Source organism: Pygoscelis adeliae, unplaced genomic scaffold, assembly GCF_000699105.1.
Source record: "Pygoscelis adeliae isolate BGI_AS28 unplaced genomic scaffold, ASM69910v1 Scaffold216, whole genome shotgun sequence".
NCBI lineage: Eukaryota > Metazoa > Chordata > Aves > Sphenisciformes > Spheniscidae > Pygoscelis > Pygoscelis adeliae.
In genome coordinates, this window is record NW_008825073.1 from 4208381 (window position 1) to 4229297 (window position 20917).

The following is a 20917-nucleotide window of genomic DNA, read 5'->3' on the forward strand; positions in this document are numbered from 1 at the left end:
GGGTCAGCTGTCCTGGCTGTGCCCCCTCCCAGCTTCTTGTGCACCTCCAGCCTGCTCAGTCGGGAGAGCAGGGGAAGCAGAAAAGTCCTTGACTAGTGCAAGCACTGCGTAACACACTGATGTTTTAGTTGTTGCTATCAACATTATTCTCCTCCTAAATCCAAAACACAGCACTGTACCAGCTACTAGGAAGAAAACTAACTCTATCCCAGCCGAACTGTCCCAGGACAGTTGTTGTGGTTTGTTTGTTGGGTTTTTTTTAAACTGGAGAAAGGCTTGTTTGACCATGTCCTCTACTGTTTCAGAAGCCTTCTTGCAGTGACCTGTCCTTGCACAGGCAGGCATGGAGGTGGAGCACAGGGAGACAGCCATTCGCCAGGCGATGCGGAGAGGCAGGACTGGACAGTCATTAGGGACCAGATCTGGTTCTTTCTATTTTAAATTGCATAAGTGCTATTGCCACCTGCATTATTCCTCTCTGCTGTTTTAAGGAGTAGCTACCTTAGTTTGCGGGGAGTTAGAGCTTTTTGGTAATTCAGTGGAAGAAGGATGCCGCCAGTACTGAGGACTTATGAATATGTGACTTTCATCTTTACATCACCGGTTGCTGGTACCAGGTTAAGAAAGGTGGCTGTAGTGGATAGTTATAATAACACGGATCTGCACAGATCCACATCCCATCCTAGCTGTTCTCTCCTGTACGAGAGAGATCATCGGTTTTTCCTCCTTTTTAATAATCACATCTTATTTTCATGTGCTGCTTTACATAATTCACCTGCGTTTTAAATCCTTAGGCCTGACATTCATCGCCAGGTGGAATCGGTGCCTCAGCCCGGCAACGTGATGGCGCTGTTCGATAACCTGTCGTGCCATCACTCCATTGACGACTTCCGAAACCAAGTCTACTCCACGCTCTACTCCATGATCAGCATTATGGGCTTTGTCGGCAACGGCGTGGTGCTGTACGTCCTCATAAAAACATACCGGCAGAAGACAGCCTTCCAGGTGTACATGCTGAACCTTGCCATGTCCGACTTGCTGTGCGTGTGCACCCTGCCCCTGCGGGTCATCTACTACGTCCACAAAGGGAACTGGTTCTTCAGTGACTTCCTATGCAGGATCAGTTCGTACGCGCTGTACGTCAACCTGTATTGCAGCATTTTTTTCATGACTGCAATGAGCTTCTTCCGCTGCATAGCCATTGTTTTTCCCGTCCAGAACATCAATTTGGTAACGGAGAAGAAGGCTAAATTTGTCTGCATCGGCATCTGGATTTTTGTCACCCTGACAAGCGCTCCCTTTCTGCAAAACGGGACATACCAACATGGCAACAAGACCAAGTGCTTCGAACCCCCGGAAGACTCTCAGAAGACAAATCTAGTGGTGATCCTGGATTTTATTGCCCTATTTCTGGGTTTCATTTTTCCCTTTATTGTCATAACCATCTGCTACACCATGATCATAAGGACCTTACTGAAAAATTCCTTGAGGAAGAACCAGGCTAACCGCAAGAAGGCGGTCTGGATGATCATCATCGTGACGGCCACCTTCCTGGTCAGCTTCACCCCGTACCACATTCTGCGTACGGTCCACCTCCACATGCTGCGGCTGAAGAACGCCAGCTGCGAGGACACCATATACCTACAGAAATCGGTCGTGGTAACACTCCCCTTGGCAGCTTCCAACTGCTGCTTTGACCCACTTCTCTATTTCTTCTCAGGGGGCAACTTTCGGAAGAGGCTTACCACGTTTAGGAAGGCTTCTTCCTCCAGCTTAACGCCAGCCTTCAGGAAAAAGTTCTCCATAAAAGAGAAAGATGAGGAACCCTTTGGAGAAAGCCATAGGGACAATGGAAGGGCAGCCGTGGCCCCTTCATAAGGGGGCTAGACCTTCCCCTGAGATCTCAGATGGGCAATGGAGATCTCGGAACTCTTCCAGAAGACATGACGGAGACTTTCAAGCCTTCGTCACAATTAGATATGTAATAGTAACAGTGGACAGTCCCTGATTTATGCTCCTTGGTGGTGCCGCTGCCGCCGGGGATGGCCAGCCCCTTCCCCGGGAGCACTGCTTGGACATGCACAGCCACTGAGCACGGGGGAGCCACCGCCAGCACCAGAAAACTGTTGATCTGACGATAAACTCGCCCAAACAAACTCGGGCATTTGCTTCACTTCACAACTCTACAAAGAGCATTAATTCTCCAACTCAGCGGGAAATATAAACACCACATTTGCTGTACGTGGCGCTCGAGGAGCTACTGACAAATAAAGAGGGCAGAGTTTTCATTGAATCTTCAAACAGCCGCTAAATCATTCACACAGCAGAGGCCAGGATAATTCCTGCCCTGCTCCTAGCTGCTTCTGCTTTGGATTTCAGTTTTCAACCTAATTATGTGTGCGAGACTTGCAGGGTTGGTACCTGGGTCTGCAAATCCAGGAACTTGGGCTTGAGCCCCTCTCCCGGCCCGAACGAGCAGCTCTTCGGACATGCTCTCGTGGGCAGCGGATCTGCCAGCATCTTCTGAATTTCTAGAAAAATCTTGTCTGTGGGAGTGGTGGTATCCTCATGTGCATTTGAAACTCATTTCAATGGGGCTGGTCCTGTTAAGTGGTGGCTGTGAGATCTGGATTATCACTCCAGTTCTTCAGGAGGTTTTTACCTAAAAGTAGAGCTCTGGGTGCTCAGAGTCCAGTGCAGGATCGGGCCTGCCTCTCTGAACTATTGACCAAATTTAAAAAAAAAAAATAAAAAAAAATTAATGCAGAAGTCCTTTTTAAAAATAGAGAGAGAGAGAGATATTATTTGACCCTGTTCAAGAGCGTTCACCTTGCTCACACCTTGCAGAAAAGAGGCAACCCCAGGCCCTTGGAAAGATCTCTAGGAAGACCTGGAGATCAAGAGTCTGAGTCCAGATGAGACATGAGTGAATCTTATTTTGAGTACAGTACGATTGCAAAACCAGATTGGGCTATGTTTCTTATGTAAAGAAAGACTTCAAAATCTTGGACAGAAGGAAACATTCCTGTGCTTTTCCAGTGAACCTGTGGAAAAATAGCGCTGCCTGCCTTTTGCTGGAGCAAAGCCCAGCCTGAGATGCGTGATACATCAAGACAGAAATAGAGTCTTAATCCTACAAGAATTTCTTATTTATCAACCACTTTTCCAGTTGAATAGCAAGTATGTTTTGATATGGTATTTATGAAGTTACTTGATGTTATCTTAAAGAAAACAGTTTTAATACTGTAGAATAAGAGAGAGCAAAAGGAGTTTGGCTTGGGGGCAAGGGTCTACTTGAGAAATTCTCTCTACAGATGCACAGAAGAGTGCAAGTTCACTCTTTACACCACAGTCTGCATACCCCTGGGTCAGCAAAAGGGCAAATTCATCTGCAGAACAACTTATGGATGTGAATTTTCAACAAGATCTGAAACCCCTTTAGAAAATTTTAAGGATCTGTAAAGTGGAAAAGGGCTGAAAGCTGTTCTTGTAGAGGAGTGTTACAGTTCCCCCTAACCCCACAGGAGGGCAGAGCGTTTAGCTTTTTATACAGTTATAACTGTGGACTACTTTGAGAGAGCGTGTGTAAGAGAGTTGGCTAAATTGTGAAGGGATAGCACTGAGTATTATAGCTGTGTCTCCAAGCATTAAAGGCATTGTGCAACTGTAAATAGAAATCATCATGGAAAACTGAGTTTCAGAATATGTAGAAATAAAATACACATTCCCAGACTTTAAAATATTGTTCAATAAAGCTATATATGTGTGTGTTGCAAGGCATTTTTATCGTACCAGAGGTATTTTTTTTTCCTTTTTATCTTTTTTTTTATGAGACAATGGTTATGGCAAGAGAAATGGCAGTGTTTTTTTGTGCAATAGGAAAGACTATTTAAAAAAAGATTGCTGAAAATTAAATTAAAATGTTGCAAGTTAAATTTTAACAATTACTGTTTTCTGTGTCTTATTTTAAAGTCTCTGCAGGCAGATTCTTCTTCCCTACAATACATTTTTATCTACACACAGCACTAGCGTGTAATATTCAGGTAATAATCATTTACAATGATATAATGGAAACTCGCTCGAAGCAGCACAGCAGTTGCTGAGGGCAGCGCCTGGAGCGGGCTGAGGTGTTGGAGGACTCGCTGCCCCGGCCTCTCGGAGCTGGACTTTGGTCCAGCCAAACTGGCCTTTGCTGTAGCCCAGCTTCCCCGGACGCAGGGCACCCTCTGGGGCTGCCGCTGTGGGGACCTGTCAGAGCCAAACCGCTTCTGACGGCAGCTGGCGTCTCGGAAGGTCTTGGGGAGGTGGAGCACCCCAACAAATAGCAGCCGGGACCTTGGTAAACCTGTATTTACGGATAGAAAATGCTTGTAAGGCACTTGGCGGGAAGCCACGCGTCTGGTAAGGATGGTGTTTCTGGGTATCTTGTGTGGTCACGTATCACACAGGGGTTCCTGCATGGAAAAGTCTGCCGAGAATGACATTTTCTACTTAACCTTTTCAAAAAATACGTGCAGGATCTGCAGCGTGTTATTTAGTTAGAAAACTCCAGCCTGTACTGGTGAGGAGGGAGCTTCGCCATCGGCTCGGCAGAAACCTGGGTTTCGCTCCGGGCAGGCTCTGCCCAGCTGCAGGTGAGAGGCAAGGGCGGTTGTCCCCTGCTTGTGGCTTTGCCCTGTGGCACGCAGGAAAGCGAATGCCGATCGGATTTCGCTCAGGAATAGGGACCCGGAGAGAAATACGTGCCAGGAAACAGGGCCCGTTACCGTCATGAGGCGAGTTAGAAATTGCAGCATTTGTATGGGCTGTAAAAACGACGGGAGCTGGGAAGGGGGACGGAGTGCCACCCTGGTGCGGGGTCTGTCAGAAATGCCTAAAAAAGGAAAGCAAGGTGTTCAGTTTCTTGCTTGAAACCGGACTTTTTTCTGCTGCCTATGCTGCAATTTATGGTACGATAGTGTCCCCTAGTGCTGAGTTATTCCTGGAGTAACTGCCCGTTGCCTAATGAGGTTTCTTCTCTCTTTTTTAGATAGTCCAGCCTCAGGTCCCCACCTGTAACGTTGTCCTGTGCCCTCCGGGGTTGGTCACGCTCAGTTCCCCCTCTCCCACCCCTGCCTGTATTTTATTTCATAATCTTTGGGTTTTCCCTCTCTGCCTTCCTCTTGTTTTTTCCTCTTTTCCTGGAGGGATGCTCAGCCTGGGAAGGAGCCAGCCACGGAAGGGGGTCCAGCAGCACCCATCCCCGCACGGGGACCCCGGCCTCGACACTGGCGGCGAGCAGGGTCCCTCCTCCTGCCCCGGGCTCCAACAGCACCCTCCGCCTTGCCTAAAAAATGCCGTTTCTCCGTTGAATGGCTGTCCCGGCGCGGAGCTCGGACCTGCAAAGCTTTCACTGGAAGTCGATGGTAACTACAGCCCTGTGGCATCGCATCATCAAGACAGAAGTCCCATTATTTTGGCCTTTGTTTGTCTAGGAAGGTTATTTCTGATAAAAGCCGGTATAGCTCTGGAAGAAACCAGCACCCAGGACGAGCTCCTCGCTGTGCCCATATGGCAATAAAATGGTCTTGCTTGTCTCCTACCAAAAGGAAACAAGCGGTCCCTGCCGCCGGCTGCCTTCGCACGGACGCTGCCCCGCTCTGAGGAGTCCATCGGGTCCTCGGTAGGGGAACCCGGTGCCGACACAGCACGCGCCAGCCACGAATATCCCAACCGAGGAGGAGGAGGAGGAGGAGGAATCGCCACGCAGCTGCCAGTGCTGGAGAGACAGGCTATGCCTTGTTCTAGCCTTTCACTTACGCACTGCCTGATTTGGCAAATAGTAATTGTCCCTGGGTTAATATGAGGAAGTGCAGTGGGTAAGTTAGACACCGGTGTTTGTACTTGTAATGCAGTATCATTTCTGTTTGCTCAAAGTTGGTAAAATAACTGGAGCATCATAAACACTCCCAACCAGCTGCCTCGTCATTTCTGACCGTCACTTGCTGTGCACACGTTGCCGGTCCTAAGCACTCAAAAACCTTGAATCAAGCCTTCCAAATCATCGCTTAATACTGGTTTGGACCTCTTTCTTTGCTGTTTAGTGCCTGTGCCTGAGGGTGCAAGCAGGTGACATCTTCAGGCTTCGCCCTGCAACCTCCACAACTAGAAATATACTTTTTTTTCCCCAAAGCAAACCGAGAGTGGAAACTTCTGCTCTAGACCTCTGATTTTAGCCAGCGTAAGTCAAGGCACTAAGAAAGTCTACTTAGGGCTAATGTGTATGCATTGCAACCTTTTTAGATGACACGTGGGGCTCAGACAGCGTGGTAAGTGTATTCTGTATGGTGAAGTGTGAACTGATTAATAGTGTGTTTACTGTAAAAAATAAGCGCTTTAACCTACGCTTCTCACTGTTGGGTTTTACGACCGTGGAGGTGCTGTATGCCCTGGGCAGCGGTCAGGGCATGATGCCTCACCGGGCAGAAAATAAGCGACGCTTCAAGTCAGACCGTGCTCGCTCCCCTCCAACAGCCCTTGCCGGGGCAGAGGGTTCACTCCCATGTGGAGGGGAAGAAAGGCCGATCTCGGCTGAAGCCTGTAGCGTGTTATAGTACGTACAGCCTGCAGGTGTGAGCATAAGCAAGGGCTGAGCCTGGGAGGAGACACTGATTCCTTAGTCCCCTTTCGTAGCTGTGTCAGGATACAAACCATACGTACGAGAATATAATACAGATATTGTGGTTTCTGTTTTTAAAAAAAATGGGGAGATCCAGCCCTTTTCCCGGTGGGAAATGGAGCTCCATGAAATGGAGCAAAACTGTTAAATACAAGAGAGAAAAATCTGCATTATGTGTTGATCGAGGCAGTAATCCTTTTCTGGCTGGGGGATTACAGCATAGCAGATAACCATGCAAATTCTTCAATGGGAAGACGTGGCAGAGAGTTTCCCTTAACAAACAAGAAATCCTGGTCTAGCAGGTGCCCCGGACACAGTGCCTCCCAGATAGGCAGAAACCTCTCCCCTTTACCTCTTGGGCGACGGGTTTCAGGATAAACTTCTGTGCAAGCAGAGAACCATATGGGCGCCGTTTTATCTTCGTAGCAGGCTAAAATGTGTTTTTATTTGTGCTCGTTTTCAGAGAGGGTCCAAAGCAGCCACCTGCTGCCAGAAGCTAACCACAAACTAGATTTCTGTTTGCAAAAATAAAACAATCTTTCTGTTTCCAAGAGAACAGTACAAACGTTGGTTTCCAATAAATCCTGACCTTGACCGCTCTGCACTCCTTTTCAGCAGCTGCTCAATACGGGCATCCCCTCCAGCCAGCACGTCGCAGCCTGCCTGGCTTTCCTCGGACACGCTGCCGGGGCAGGTGCTGTACAGAGGATTTTCAAGCAGGACTCTCTCGCGCTCTTAACCTTTTCTTAATGTTCTTCTTCAGCAACAGTAAAGCGGTCTGACCCTGACTGCAGGGAGAAGAGGGCGCTTCCCGATTTCTCTTAGGCTGCGCGCCCCCGAACCCGACCAGTCAGAATCGCTGGTTACTTCTGGAAACGTTAAGTTTTGGGGGGAGTTTTCTCCCCACGTGCATGTATATGCTTGAACGCACAGAAGGTAAACCCATATTTCTACTACTCAGTGGCCCGTCCATCTCGTTTAGAAGCCTTCAGTGTTTTTTTTCCTCAGGCTGTAAAAGTATTTCCTTTTTTGACACTTGTGCTACTATAGCAAGTTGTCATTTGGGGTTTTTAACTCCACACCATTTTTGCCTGCCACGGGACCAAATTCCAACGCCACAGGCTGGGAAACTCAGAAACTACGCATAGGACGTAACCACCCTTATTCTATATGAAGTGTCTTCATATAAAACGCTTGCAGGATGTGAGGAGCAAGCACCCCTTCAATTTAACAAGCAATAAACTCCAAGCACTGGCAATAAAGAGAGATTTCCGGCTCTGAGCAAGGTGCTTTCTGCCCCCACCATCTGCAGGAGCCTGGGCATGTATTTTGGGGCTGGAGGGGCTCGGTGCAAGGGGTCGGTGCAGCCCACGGGGTAGCTCCTACTGCCTGAATCCCCCCCACCAGCTGCAATAGGGGTCTGTGCACCCAGACGCTGCAGGTCCCTTAGCAGGAGCCGATTCTCATGCTGAATCCTAATTTAGCATTTTTTTTCCCCATTTCCACTGCGGTCTGACATTAGAAGAGGGACTTCTTCCATATGGCAGGAGGGAGAACACTGGGCTCTTTATCCTTCACGTACGGCAGCGGAGGGTATGACCTGATTACTAGGGGAAGAAAATAAACAGCAAAAATGAAGGAAAGTACATCAGATTTTAAAATTACCATCAGTGTAAGCAATAAAACGTCTTAGAAATGCTACTGAAAGCAAACCTGAGGGATGAAGAGCCTGGCCTGCCACTCAGGGTTAAAAATCCATCTCCTGGTGCATGGGTCAACAAGATTGGGAACTCAACCCTACTTCTCTCAAACGATTAATTTCAGTTCTGCGAGTGGCCACATGTACAAACAAATATTTGGAGTATTTGCAAACTTCACTTGAGGGTGAAATGTGCCCGTTTCTTTCCTGTCAATGCAGCTCCTTACGCTTCAGAGGAAGCCAGGCTGCTCTCCGAGCAAAGCGAGGACCCTTTGTTAGTTCAATAAATATATTCCAGATGGATGTTCACCAGGTTTGGGGGGGGGGGGAGGGGGGGAACGGGGTAAGGGGGAGGAGGTAGCAAAAACCACCCTATTTTGGTCATTAATAAAAACTCCACTTCCAGGAACACTGCTGCATGTCTCTGCTAGGGATGCTGAAGACTAAACAGAGTTTGTTTTTGGTTTAGCCCACTGAAATCCCTTTATTTGTGAGGAGCGCGTCTCTCAGTGATGCTCTGCTTGAGCTGAACTTCAACACGGCTCCACGCAGCCCTCATGAACCCCCTGATAACGCCTTACGGGATCGAGGGCAAAAGGCACAGCATTGCCCTGCGTAACCGTTTTCGGGAATCGCTCTCAGCACAAGGCAGGAGGTTTCTGCAGATATTTTGTCTAGCAAGCCCGTGCCGGGGGTGCTGCAAAGGGCTGACTCGAGAGCCACTCGCTTTTGCGAGCAGTTATTGCAAAAGGCGTGTGGCCTGATTCTGTTGAAGAATTGCATTTACCCCAGGAGTCAGCCAAGGCTTTATTTCCTTTCTGAGTAACCATCTGAAATGAGACAGTCCCTCCTCTCTGCCCTTTTCTCCTTCCACGTTACTCACGGCAGGAAGCCTGCTGGAGTGACGAGCACACACTGCTTACATGAGTGAGGGCTGAAAAATGCAAGGGTGCCCTTTCACCACCATTTTTCAAGGAAAATGGAATGAGTTCCCCATAACTGGCCTTGAGCCTCTGCCTCCTGTCAGCAGCGTCTCCTCCCACACGCCTCCATGTCCTTCATCACTCCGACTTACTATGCCAGAGGTTCACAGGACTTCAGAGCTGCTTTATGTTCCTCCTAGCCCTTTCCTGGGTGCTCAGGTGGGAAGGGCATCGCTGCAGCTCCCCTACAAACCTAGAGCAGCAGCCTCACCCTGTGCAGGAGAGCTCGTGGTCCCCAGCTCCAGGCTGACCCTGGGGCAGCACCCTCCTCCCTACCTGGGCAAAGGAGACCAGCAAGGCTCTGCGTGCGCCGTCCAGCCCCCGTGACGAGGTGGCCCAGAAGACCTGCCCCAGAGAAAATCCACGAGCCGTGCACGAGGTCTGCTTGGTCCTGCCCTGTGCGGGACTCGACGGGGGGGGGCGAGGCGTTATGCTGAATTCAGGTGGCTTTTCTGCTTTGGGATGCAGTGCGATGACTCCAGTCAGGGTTAATCATATCCTGTGGTAGGAAAAACAGGCCTCAGGGATGTGAACTAATAAAACAGAGGCACTGGGAAACGGTTGCCAAAGCCCTGGGGGACAGTTCTGCACATCCTGAGGTCCTGGGTACTTTTATCTTGTGATCTACCAGAAGCCTGTTCAAATCTGAATTGCGCTGCTAATACCGAGCTGACCGTAGAGTTTGCTTTCACTGCGATTAAAACTAAAACTAATCATTACAATCTGGGGTTGTTCTGAGGGTCAGCAAATGTCCCTGGTGCACCTGCGTGGGCTCTGCGTTGCCGGCTGGTCCACAGCAGAGGGGACAGTGGCAGGTCAGTGCTGGGCAGGAGCATCGACAGCGATAGAAAGTGGCACCAATGGTTCAGCCGTGGCATCCACCCAAATCAAATTTCTAAGTACAGTAACTCTCTCCCGGGGTGGGAAGTTCTTCTGATTAAATAACCCCAGCTCCTTGCAAACGTTCAGTACTACACCGAGCTTACATAAATACGAAGGCACTGATCTCACCAGCCTCCACAGCTTCCAGCGAGGGCTGCCTGAGCTCGCAGCCTCCTCCATGGCTGCGGACCCTGCAGCAGGGTTATATATTTTGATTTTCCCCTGGTTATTTCTACTGGATGTTCCTCTAAAACAACGGTGCTCCAACGAGGAGTGCTGTAGCAAGAGCTACCAGTTACGCTTCACCCTCATGGAGGCTGCGTTTCGTTGGTAAAGTGACTTCTTAGTTAGAAGGAAGTTGTGAGAGTTAATTGATAGTTGCAAGGGGGGAAAAAAGCAGAAATACAGGGTATTAAGCATCAATGCTGGAAAATCTTTCTCTGTGATAGTCCTCCTGCATCAAGGCAGACAGAAAGGAGCAAAATGTCGTAGCTGTGGTCACGCCATCTACAAGGAACCTCTTGATTTTGATTCAGGTATCTCGTCTGCTTTGTCTAACCGAAGTATTCTTCGGGTGGCAAAGAGAAGGAAGCTGTTCAACCCCTCCTCCCCGCCCCCCCCAAAAAAAAACCAAACCCAAGAGTAGTCATAATGAAAAGTTAAAGTTGAGAATTAATCAAGAATTCAGACCAGAGAAGCCCAACAACTGAAGTTTCAATCCCAAATTTAATTCAATTACACCCAAAAAAAAAAGTAAATGCTTCAACCCCTGGTTTCCTTAGAAAATTGAAATCTTTACCAATTACCAGCTCTTTATCCAAACTACAAAGCTTATGTCAATACAAACCGTCCATGCTGCACTCTCCCAGGTTGTTGGGAGAGGGAGGAGATTTGGGGCTGTTTGAGAAAACAGTAAGTTGGGGGATTTGTTTGTTTCTTTTTATTTTACGTTAAACTTCAGGGGCTTTTCTTTAAGTTCCGTGCAGAAACACCGCGGAACGGTGCTGCCTTTACTATCCCAGCTGGCACAAACACAGCGTAGGCTCCTTTTGGATGAAGGGATCTATATTTAAATACTCAGGGCTTTTATGATTGTTTTTGCTGTAACCTATATATAAATACAAACCTACTTATCCAAGGAGAGCAGTGAAAAGGCAGCTACGCTGTACGTGAACAATAGCCCCCAATGTTGGCAAGACATCTCCTCTCCCCCTCTCCCAAAGACACAGGAGGTCAGTGTCCGTTTTCCCAGCAGATTTCCCTAGAGAGGCACCGGCAGCATTTTGTCCATCAGAAGGAGGATTTTAAAGCCTCGGCCACGTAACCTTTAGTACGACGGGGGATTAGCAAACCTCGTTGAGTGATGGTGTGACAAAAGGCCAGGCTTGTACCTGTTTTACCCCTGCCTGCGTGCCCCACGCTGCTGGCACGGCCGCGGCACCCAGCCAGCACGGTCTGGGGGGAAAGGCTGAAGTAACTGCAAAGAGGGGAAGTGAAAAGCATATTGCTTCATTTTTTTATGAAACAAGAGTCCCGTAGTTCTCTCAAATATGTGCTCTGTGTTTTTGTTTTTAGAGAAATGCCTGGAATAGACGCTGAGGACACACGTGTAGGTGGGAGAAGGGTTTCTGCTTACAGGTGGCCCTCCTGGGGTGACTGGCCACACTAGATCATTCACAGCTACAAATATTTCATTTTTGGAGGCTTCCCCTCAGCTCCATTTGAAATGCTTAGGATGAACAAGAGCAAAGAGGGTCGTTTCAAACTTTTGGTTGCTAACACTACGGCGGTTCAGGCTGTGCCGTGACACTGTGCTACGGGGAATCTGCTTTCGGGTCTCCTCCCTCGCGCATTTCACACTGTGCAATGCCGCTTTACCCAGCGTCACAGGGAACGAGTCGTAAGCGGGATGCAAAGCAAAACTTTTCAATTTGCTGGGTTTAATGGAAGCTGCTATTTGCACCAGCCATGACGTGGGGCCTCTGCAGCTGCACGGTGGCCAAGGGAGATGCTCATCTGCGGGGTTTGGCCGAGTTGCCCCCCGCTATAGCAGGGGAGCGTTTGGCGCAGGGGTCTTAAATCAGTTCCCAGCCGACAGCAGCTTATCCCCCCTCTCTTACAGCTCTAACAGAAAACTGTCCTCCATCGCTGCCGTACTTATCTCGCCCCATTACCACAGCAAGAGAGTAACCTCTAACGAACTCAGGCTCCTAACTTCCCTGTTAAGCAGGGAGCAACTGGTATTCCCAGCGTGTAAATGAAGAAGTGAGGCAGTGACGGATGCCGGAGCACCAAGCCACTCTCAGCCACCTTTCGCCAGCTGAGATGTTCGTCCTGAGCTCACCACCAGCGAGAGCGTGCTGGCCAGCAGAAGCATTGCCCGGCCGGGCTCCAGGCGCGAAGGCAGCTTCAGGGCATGCTCGCAGCAACGTAACTGCTCTGCACACTGCTTACACCTCATTTTCTTTCTTTTGCTTTTCTCGCAGATGATCGGAAAAACCACTGCTGGAGTGTCAGAGACGAGCCCTGCGTCGATCCCCATGGATGACCTCGGCCGGCAGCTGCTCAGGGCCTCGCTCGCAGCCTCCGGAGCCGCCAGCCCCTTCTCCAGAGCACGGCGTTTGCAGGACACTCGGCAAAGCAAGCGTTTCTGCAGAGGAGCTTTCGGGAAGGCTCCGTAAAACCTCCCCTCTTCCAGCAGCCTCCATTGCGAGGCACTCACAACAGCTGCAGCGAGGAAGACAGTGCAGATTTTTTTTCATAGCGAGAGAAGATGGGGAAGGTGGGAAGAAGCCAATTTTTTTTTTTCCTGCTTTCTCACGCACAAAAGGGTCCTTATTCATTTTAATAGCAGGTTCTCTCACACAGCAATCTGCTCTGTCAGCCAGACAGCAGAGAAAGACTCCTTATGCAGCTACCTCATGCAGAATATTGCCGCTTAGACCTTCTCGTCTGCTCTCTGAGGATGGGAAACTAGATCCATGACAATCTCAAAATGGAGAGCATTAGCCCTGAACAAATAAGTAGATTGCAATAATGGATACAATATGGAGGTTTCCTCGAGGAGCCAATATTTGTATTCTTCACAGCTGCATCTTTTTCTTCTTCTGTTTTGTTTTTTTTTTTCTTTTTAGCCTGAAGTGCTCCCAAATGCTTCATGCCATGTGGCTGCTTCTTATTTGCATCAAAGACCTGATTCATCGCTGCTCTGCACTTTGATAGATTACGTATGCTCCTGCAAAGCAGATATAAAATGCTCGTCGGAGAGTATGGCGAGCCTCTTCTGCAGTGGTGCAGGCACCGATCCGACGCAAAGGAGACGGTGCTCCAGCTCCGACGTGTCTGCCGAGTGCTGCGGCTGGAAGAGGAGCCCCCAGCGCAGAGCAGGGGCCCCCGGGCCTCCATCAAGTGAAAAAAATAAAAACAAAAAAGGGAATGGAAACAATAATGAGGAATGGGGTTATTGTAGGAGAGAGCAAGTAGAAGAGGTTGTTCGGGGACAGTGAAGAAAATGCCAGATAGGAAAGAAATAGTGCTCTGAAGAAAGACAATGGAGAAATAGGGTGAAACAATTGAAAACCCATGTTAAAACAGAGCAGGGAGATCGCCGATCATAGGCGAGCAGTTTTTCACGAAGGTGCTGCAGCTTTGTTCGCTTCCAGCACACGCAGCTTAGGGGATGCAAACAAAACTCTTTGCGTACGTAGTAAAGTTGAAACTTCGGTGCTAACGTGACGCCATGAGGGAGACGGTTTTTAGTCCCTAAATGTGAAGGGGCAGGGGGGGAGTTAGAAAATGGGAAGCAGCCAGAAAAATGAGTGAGCCTGCGTCACCCGACGGAAGGTAAAGGTAGGAAACCTGCACCACATGCACAGCAGGAGAGAAAACAACGCAAACAAAGGGAAGAGCATCACATTACACTTGACACAAAAATATTTTCAGATTGCATCAGTCCTTTATTGCTGATGGTTCACCTGCAGCTCGTCCAGATATGACATTTAGGACAAGTTAAAAAAGAGATCGGTATTTCAACGACTAAAGTCTCAGCCTTTTGTCTGATGGAAAAAATCAGTTCCAAATGTGGAAATTTCAATACAGACTATAATTTTGTTATAATTCAGATTTCTTCTGCTTGCTTGCTTTCCTTTTTGTCCTTCCCCTCCTCTCTGTCCTTCAGAACTTGGCTCTGATGCTTTCTTCTCACTCTCCAAAGACCCTTTGCAGCTGAGTTTCATGCAGCAGGAAACGAGCCCCTGCCCAGCCTCGCCCAGGGAGCGAACCCGCTCCTTCCAAATCCCCTATCCTTGGGATAAAAACACAGGACCCTGGTGCTTCAGCATCTTGCAAATTTTATCTTCACACAAAGCAACAGTAAAGCATGTCGATGACGGTTTTTTTAAACATTTTCAGTCTAGTTTATAAGAGCTAGCGGTGAGCTCATTTTGGCTTTCTCCTTTCCTCACTTGAGTGAAGACAAGCATCCTCCAGCACTAACATGTTTCAATTATGGTTGTTTCTGAGGATCCAGCTCCTCGGATTACTTAGAACTATGACTATACGTCAGGCCAGGCAAGCAGACTTGACTTTGCTCCACTGGCACTGCTACCAGGTCAGCTGAAGAACTGCCTGGGAGCGATGAGTCCGTTCCAGCTCCTCAGAGCCTGAGTCTTCCCACCGCTGAAATGTCCGATGCGTCTCCCGTGTGCTCTGGGGATGCTGCAGCACCAGGGAGCGAGGCCGGGATGGGCTCCCTCCTGCAAGGAGAAACCGTTTGCAAGGAGACCATGATTTCCTTCGGCTGAATGTTTTTGCTCTGGAGCAAAAGGTACGGTGCCCCGTTGTGTGTGCTTCCCCCAGCGCCTGCTTGGGCCTGCCTGTTTCCAGCGCTTTGTTGCGGCACGGAGTTCTTCAGCCTGTTTGGGGGTTGGGTTTTTTTGTTTGCTTCTTGGATTGGGGGAAGGGTTATAAATTCATGGGTAAACGCAGCTAGTGTTTGGAATTAGACTGAATCGGGATATTTGATTTCCTATCTGGGCCCTTGCTGAATAATTCGAGGAGGAACTGAGCAGAAAGACCTTGCAGAAGGTGGTAAAGGCGTATGGGAGAGAGCGGGCGGGTGTCCCACGACCATCTCCCCCTGTGGCGGTGCCGCAGAAGAACAGCAGCTCCAGGCTGGGGCTGAGAGGGGCGAGGAATGACTTCCCTGCTCCAGGCTTTCAGGCAAGGAAAGCACTGGTGCTCGGGCAGTGCTCGAGGCCACGGCAGCCAGCCTCTTTCAAGGCAGTAAAGAAGAGCTGAGCCAGAGGGCCAAGCAGCTCCTGCGCTTGCACATGCTTCTCCAAGGCTCTGCAGAGCTGCCGGGACCGGTCACTACGAGTCCCCTGACAAACAGCGCTTGCCCCCAGGCTCTCATGGCTCAGCAAAGAGCAGTCATTAATGTGTTAGTTACAGGGGCCGTGTTCAGCAAGGAGTCAGAGCTGCTGCTAAATACAAGCAGCCAGTCATTCGGATGAAGACGGCCAGGCAGCCAAACGCTCCCGACTCGGCACCTTCAGCCTCCAGGGATCCTCCCGGTTCTGAAGAGGACCTTCCAGCCGCTTTTCCCCCTCACTTCAAAAGCAGCTGGAGAGCAATTAGTTTGCCATGGCAGGTCGGCAGCCTGTGTCGAGCTCCAGAGGAGTCACGCTGCCTTTCACCGCTCCCTGGCATCCTCCGTCATTGTTTACAGGCATCCTCTGGCAGCGAGCAAGGTGGGAGCTCCGGCTGTCCTTGCTCCCAACGTGGGCGACACGGGCAAGGCTTAGCTTCTCCTTGCACACAGAGAGGTCAGCAGTGGGGCCGCAGCAACGACCCAGGGTTTAATTCACTTTTCCTAAGAGACCCTGTTGCGTTTCCAATGAACTCGGTCAAATCTGACGGCTGGGGCGAATGAAGGCGCGGGTGCAGCTCCAGGTCAGGACACGCGGTGCTCCCAGACAGACTGCGCCGTGTAATACGTGAGAGAAAGAGTCGCAGAACAGATGTTCCGTGCAAATCACCCAGGCACTGAACTTCATCCCTTGCCACTTACAACAGCCATAAACGCGAGGTATGTTTATTGTGGGTTGTGGAGGGCTTTTGTTTTACACCTTTACCATCACTTTGTCCCAACAGCATTGTGGATCCAGTGACGATACTCAGTGAGCTCATGTGGGATTTTACGTGAGGACTTCCAGGCAAGGAGTTTCAGGTCTGGGGTGGTGGGTTCACTGGGAGAGGTATCACAGGGGGGTTCTGGGTCCTGCTTGGAGAAAGAAGCGCAGACAGCAAAACGCGGTGTCCGTCTGCATCTCCATCACCTGCCAGACTTCTCTGCCAATCCGTCCTGGCCTGTCCATACCGATGACAAGAATCTGTCTTCGTTCTTCATAAGACGTCTCTCTTTTTTTTCAGTAAGATTACCACTGTTCCAGTTGTACCAGGAACATAAACCACTGTGCCCACTGAGAGGGCGGAAGGTACTGTGAATGTTACTGGACTCAAAAGAAGATCTCTAAACTTGATTTAATTTCTTCACTTAAAATGGCGTTATTTTTTTAATGACATAGCGGACAAAACTATACGGAGCGTGGAGCGGAGTGCTGGTAGAATCCAGCGTCTCTGACGGTACCACCTATTTGTTTAGATAGCGTTGATTCACATTAAATCATTTCTGCTGGTGATGACTTGTTTTTGGGGTTCAATGGCAAACAAACAGCCAATTCTCTGGAACCGGGATGAGTGCACCTCCGCATGCAGAACAGCAGGCACGTTTCGTCTACCTGCAGGGGAAACTCCCGCTCCCGATGCCCTACAGGCTTTTCCCATTGTGCTTCTTTCGAAATAACACAGCACAGAGTGCTGGTTTGCTCTCGACGGACCAAGATCCTCCGCTGGAGAAAACACTCCTAATTCCACTGGGGTGGATGGAGCAATGCCAATACATACTGGCGGAAAGTCTGCTCCAGTGTACGCTGTTTACTTTTGAGGATCTAAGCACATAGGCTTCCAACAAAGTGCTGTTTGATAAAAGTTTGTTTGCCAGGTTGCCTTGCCTGGGTCTCTCCTAAAGTGTACACAGCAGTATTCTGTATATAATAAGAGAAAATGAAGCGAATGTGTTCCAAGACCTTGTTCGCAGGTCCTAACGAATTCAAGAGCTGGGAGGCTTTGCTAGACACTAGTTAAAATAACCATAATCATCATTATTATTGCCATGCAAGTATGGGGAAAAAAAATGTTTTTATTATGGGCTGGAACTAGAAATCCAGAGCAGCTGCTAATCATCATGGTAAGTGGGTTGATGGTTTGGAGGGGATTTTGTGCATCCAGGTATTTACTGTGTCCAACTGTAAGCAGCAGCTTTTTGTTAGCTAAGCCTTTCAGCAACCTCCCCGCCCATATTCGGAGTGGAATATGTTGTAATTGTCATATTCCTCTTAGCTCTCTTTTTTCCCCTTTCTTGTCAAAGGCTTTTCTTTTTCATTTCTTTAATATTTTTCTTCCGCCCCCCCCCCCTTTTTTATATTTATTAATTCACCTAGAACAGTCAAATTAGCAAAGAAAAAAATAGAAATTACAATTCAAAATTTTCTAATGGAAGAATGAGTGTGTTTTTGGCACTGCTTCTTGCCATTGTTTTGTTAAGACAGACTCTCCTTTTCCATTCCAGAGACTGCCCTTCCTTTAGAAGCCCAGATTTCTTCCTATTTGTGCTCTCTTCCCTCCCTCCTGACTCATTTCCACTTCCCATTTTGGCTGTTTCTTTTCTCTTTCCTTTTCCTTTCTCCAAATGTTCTCTGATCTTACATTCTGCTATTTTTAATTCCTTCTTCCCGGGCCCGGATCGACCCTCCGTCCCGATATCATTGGGGTGTGCGCCCCTCTACCCTCTCCCTCTCTAGACCGAAAGGACTGCCTGGGCAATCATTTCCTCAAATTCCAACTTTTTCTAACCCAGCGACTCAAGATGAGCACTGCCTGCTTTTGTGTGGGAAACCTGGCACCACCGCTGTCCTTGCACAGCGCTTACGGCTCTCCAGGAATTTCAGAACTCCCTCAGACTTGTTCCATGCTGTTCTGTAATTTCTGACCCATCTAACCAGGGCCTTCTTTCCAGGCAGTTTGGTCACTACGCTACTCCTGCCAAATATTTCTTCTGTGCAGCTTCGCCATCTGGAACAGCCCATCTGTGTGCCTTCAGCCTCACCGGCTGGCCATACAGTTTCCAGTTTCAGCCAAAAAAAACCTCTCCCTTACTGTCATCCCATAGCAATACAAATGTAGGATGCAGGCAGCAAACATTCGGTGACTTATTTTCCACGGTGTGGGAACGGTTCTCGTACTTGAAGCCATTTCGGTTTTAAAGGAGCCCTGGAGCTTGTGGAATGTGGGCGGTTTTTAGATCTTTCATCCTAAATCGCACTAGCAACTAGCTACGACTCTGTAAGCTTTTCCATCAGACATCATATTTGGTAGAATTACCAGTGAATTACCTTGCCAGGATATAAAGTATATTTAGAATGGAAAATTAAGGGGGGAAAAAAATGATTTAATGAAAGGTCAGAGGGAAAGGAAAAGGATTTTTCCGAGTGCTAAAATACTGCATTATTACCTACAAAGGAATTCTTGTAGTAATCAAAGCTGGGAGGCCCAATAGCCTTCAGTGCAGAGAATGCTCAGCGTCCACCCCCGAAGACCTTCTTTATTCTGGGTACCAGACACAGTACGCTCACGATGGGGAATCAGACCTTCGTATATCACACACCACCACTAGTCATAACTTCTAAGGTTTAGCCGGCAATGAATAAATACTGAGCCTGCAAAGTCAAAATAGTCCTTGAATTGCTGCCTCCAGCAGCAACGCTCATTTAATGCAATGTATTTCAAATTTCCAAACCGCATCCTGATGGGTCTCTGTCAGAGGATCTCCCAAAAATTAAGCACAAATATTTCACTTCAGAAATTAAATCCCCGGGGCACTAGATACGCTTCGCTGCAGATTAGTTAGAGCCTGTGGAGTTATAAGATTCCTGAGATGGAGTGCTGAAGATTCCAGGAATTCTCTCAAAGGTGAAATGATTAACCAACCCTTTGTTCCTAGAGCACAATAATGCAGAAAGCAGGTCTGCATTCACCGAGTCCCACGCTGGACTTGTCTTCTACCTTTTCTGAAGTGTTCACAAGCCTCACATCTGAGCTGGAATTAAAGAATTTCATGTCAGAATTGGCAATTAAATGAAGAGCTAAGCACTAGTGACAAAAGTAAGACATGACTCAAAACAGAGGAGCGGCTTATTTTTCCCCTGAATCTTTTACTGAAGATTTCAATCTATTTTATTGGCACGAGGAATTATTAGTTTCTTTTCAACCGTAATAAAACATGTGCCGATCCACACTATCCCACACGGCAAAAGTAGGAGCTGCTGCTTTTCTGTACCAGAACCAGGCCAGTAGTCACACGTGTGCAGTAAAACTTGTGGAAGAGGTGGAAAGAGGAGGAAATTTCAGTGCCGAGATCATGACAGAGATTTTGCCAATGATCTCATTAAGAGGGAAACGTTTCCCCTGCCTTCTCCACCTGGAATTGGCCATCGATCCAGCTACGGAGTTTTGCTTTTCAGATCACAAAGGGCATTACAATGAGCTGTTCAGACGCTTAAATAAATAGAGGTGACAACGGAGATCAGAGAACGAAAAGGTAATGGGCTCCTTGCAAAAGCCATCTTTTAATGCACCAGCAGCGTTATTCTGCACCAAATGTACATTTTCAGTGATGCTAAACCGTAACAATAGCATTTGCTTGTTTTGTCCCCAAACAAAGGTAAAATTCAAACATACTAGTGAAGTCTTGCAACAGCTAGATGATCAGATACAACGAAAGAGAAGAAAGGGACAACGCTTCAGCAAGTGTCGAACGCGCAGACGCAATCTGACGATGATTTTATCTGTTCCTTCACTGTTTGCTATCATTTTGCAGAGAACATATCCACCATTTTATGGGCCCGTATGAGTAAAATTAATCGTAAAGTTACACTGAGTGTTTTTGTGGCATTTATTTAACAAGGTACGTTATTAGTCGCCTAGAAGTTGAGCAGACGCCACCACCTCTGGCCTTCCTTAACACTGCTTGCTTATTTAAAAAGACGGATGGGAATTTATTTTAGTCCTGTTCAGCACAGGTTGTTCAGTATGGCAAATCAACCACTTCCACCAGTCTCCAGAGAGAAGTTCTCTGACATAAACGAACAATTTCTTCTATTCATTATAAAATTTCCTATATTCATTAAAAATATATCTAAGATCGGTCCGGGGTTAAACACACGGCCATTCATTTTAAAAGGTTAGTTGCTTTATATGTATATTATACAGCTTGCATACGAATGTTGAGTTTGACCTTTTTCTTCTGAACTGCTGTGATCCACAGTTTACGTGGAGCTTGTGCAAGAGCACAGCCGTGACATTTCTCTTGCGTCCGCCCAGAAGCCGACTCCTATGCTGGGCACAAAACATCCCCTGAATCACAGCGTTGAAAAATGTGCCTCGAACTCGCTCAGAACATATTCACCGAAACGTATCGGTGAAAAGGGGCCGGTGGAAATCGGCTGAGGAGTGCAGAATTTATCGCTGCATTAATTGCCAGAGAAAACGGATGTGCCAGAGGGGCTCGGCAGCCTG

General features: G+C 48.2%; 1 protein-coding gene across 1 annotated transcript; it reads left to right on the plus strand.

Annotated features, from left to right (window-relative positions):
- The first annotated feature begins 549 nt into the window (after nucleotides 1–549).
- On the plus strand, nucleotides 550–2763 carry CYSLTR1 (cysteinyl leukotriene receptor 1). The gene is made up of 2 exons (XM_009326665.1): nucleotides 550–617; nucleotides 795–2763. The coding sequence occupies exons 1-2, from the start codon at nucleotides 550–552 to the stop codon at nucleotides 1876–1878; spliced, it is 1152 nt and encodes a 383-aa protein (XP_009324940.1). The 3' UTR covers nucleotides 1879–2763.
- The last annotated feature ends 18154 nt before the right edge of the window (nucleotides 2764–20917 follow it).

What these genes read in the sequence shown, in the direction of transcription:
- CYSLTR1 (XM_009326665.1), top strand. Translation starts at nt 550, where the DNA reads ATGCCGCCAGTACTGAGGACTTATGAATATGTGACTTTCATCTTTACA. An exon ending in TCACCGGTTGCTGGTACCAG is followed by an intron (nt 618 to 794) that starts GTTAAGAAAGGT and finishes TTAAATCCTTAG; the next exon opens with GCCTGACATTCATCGCCAGG.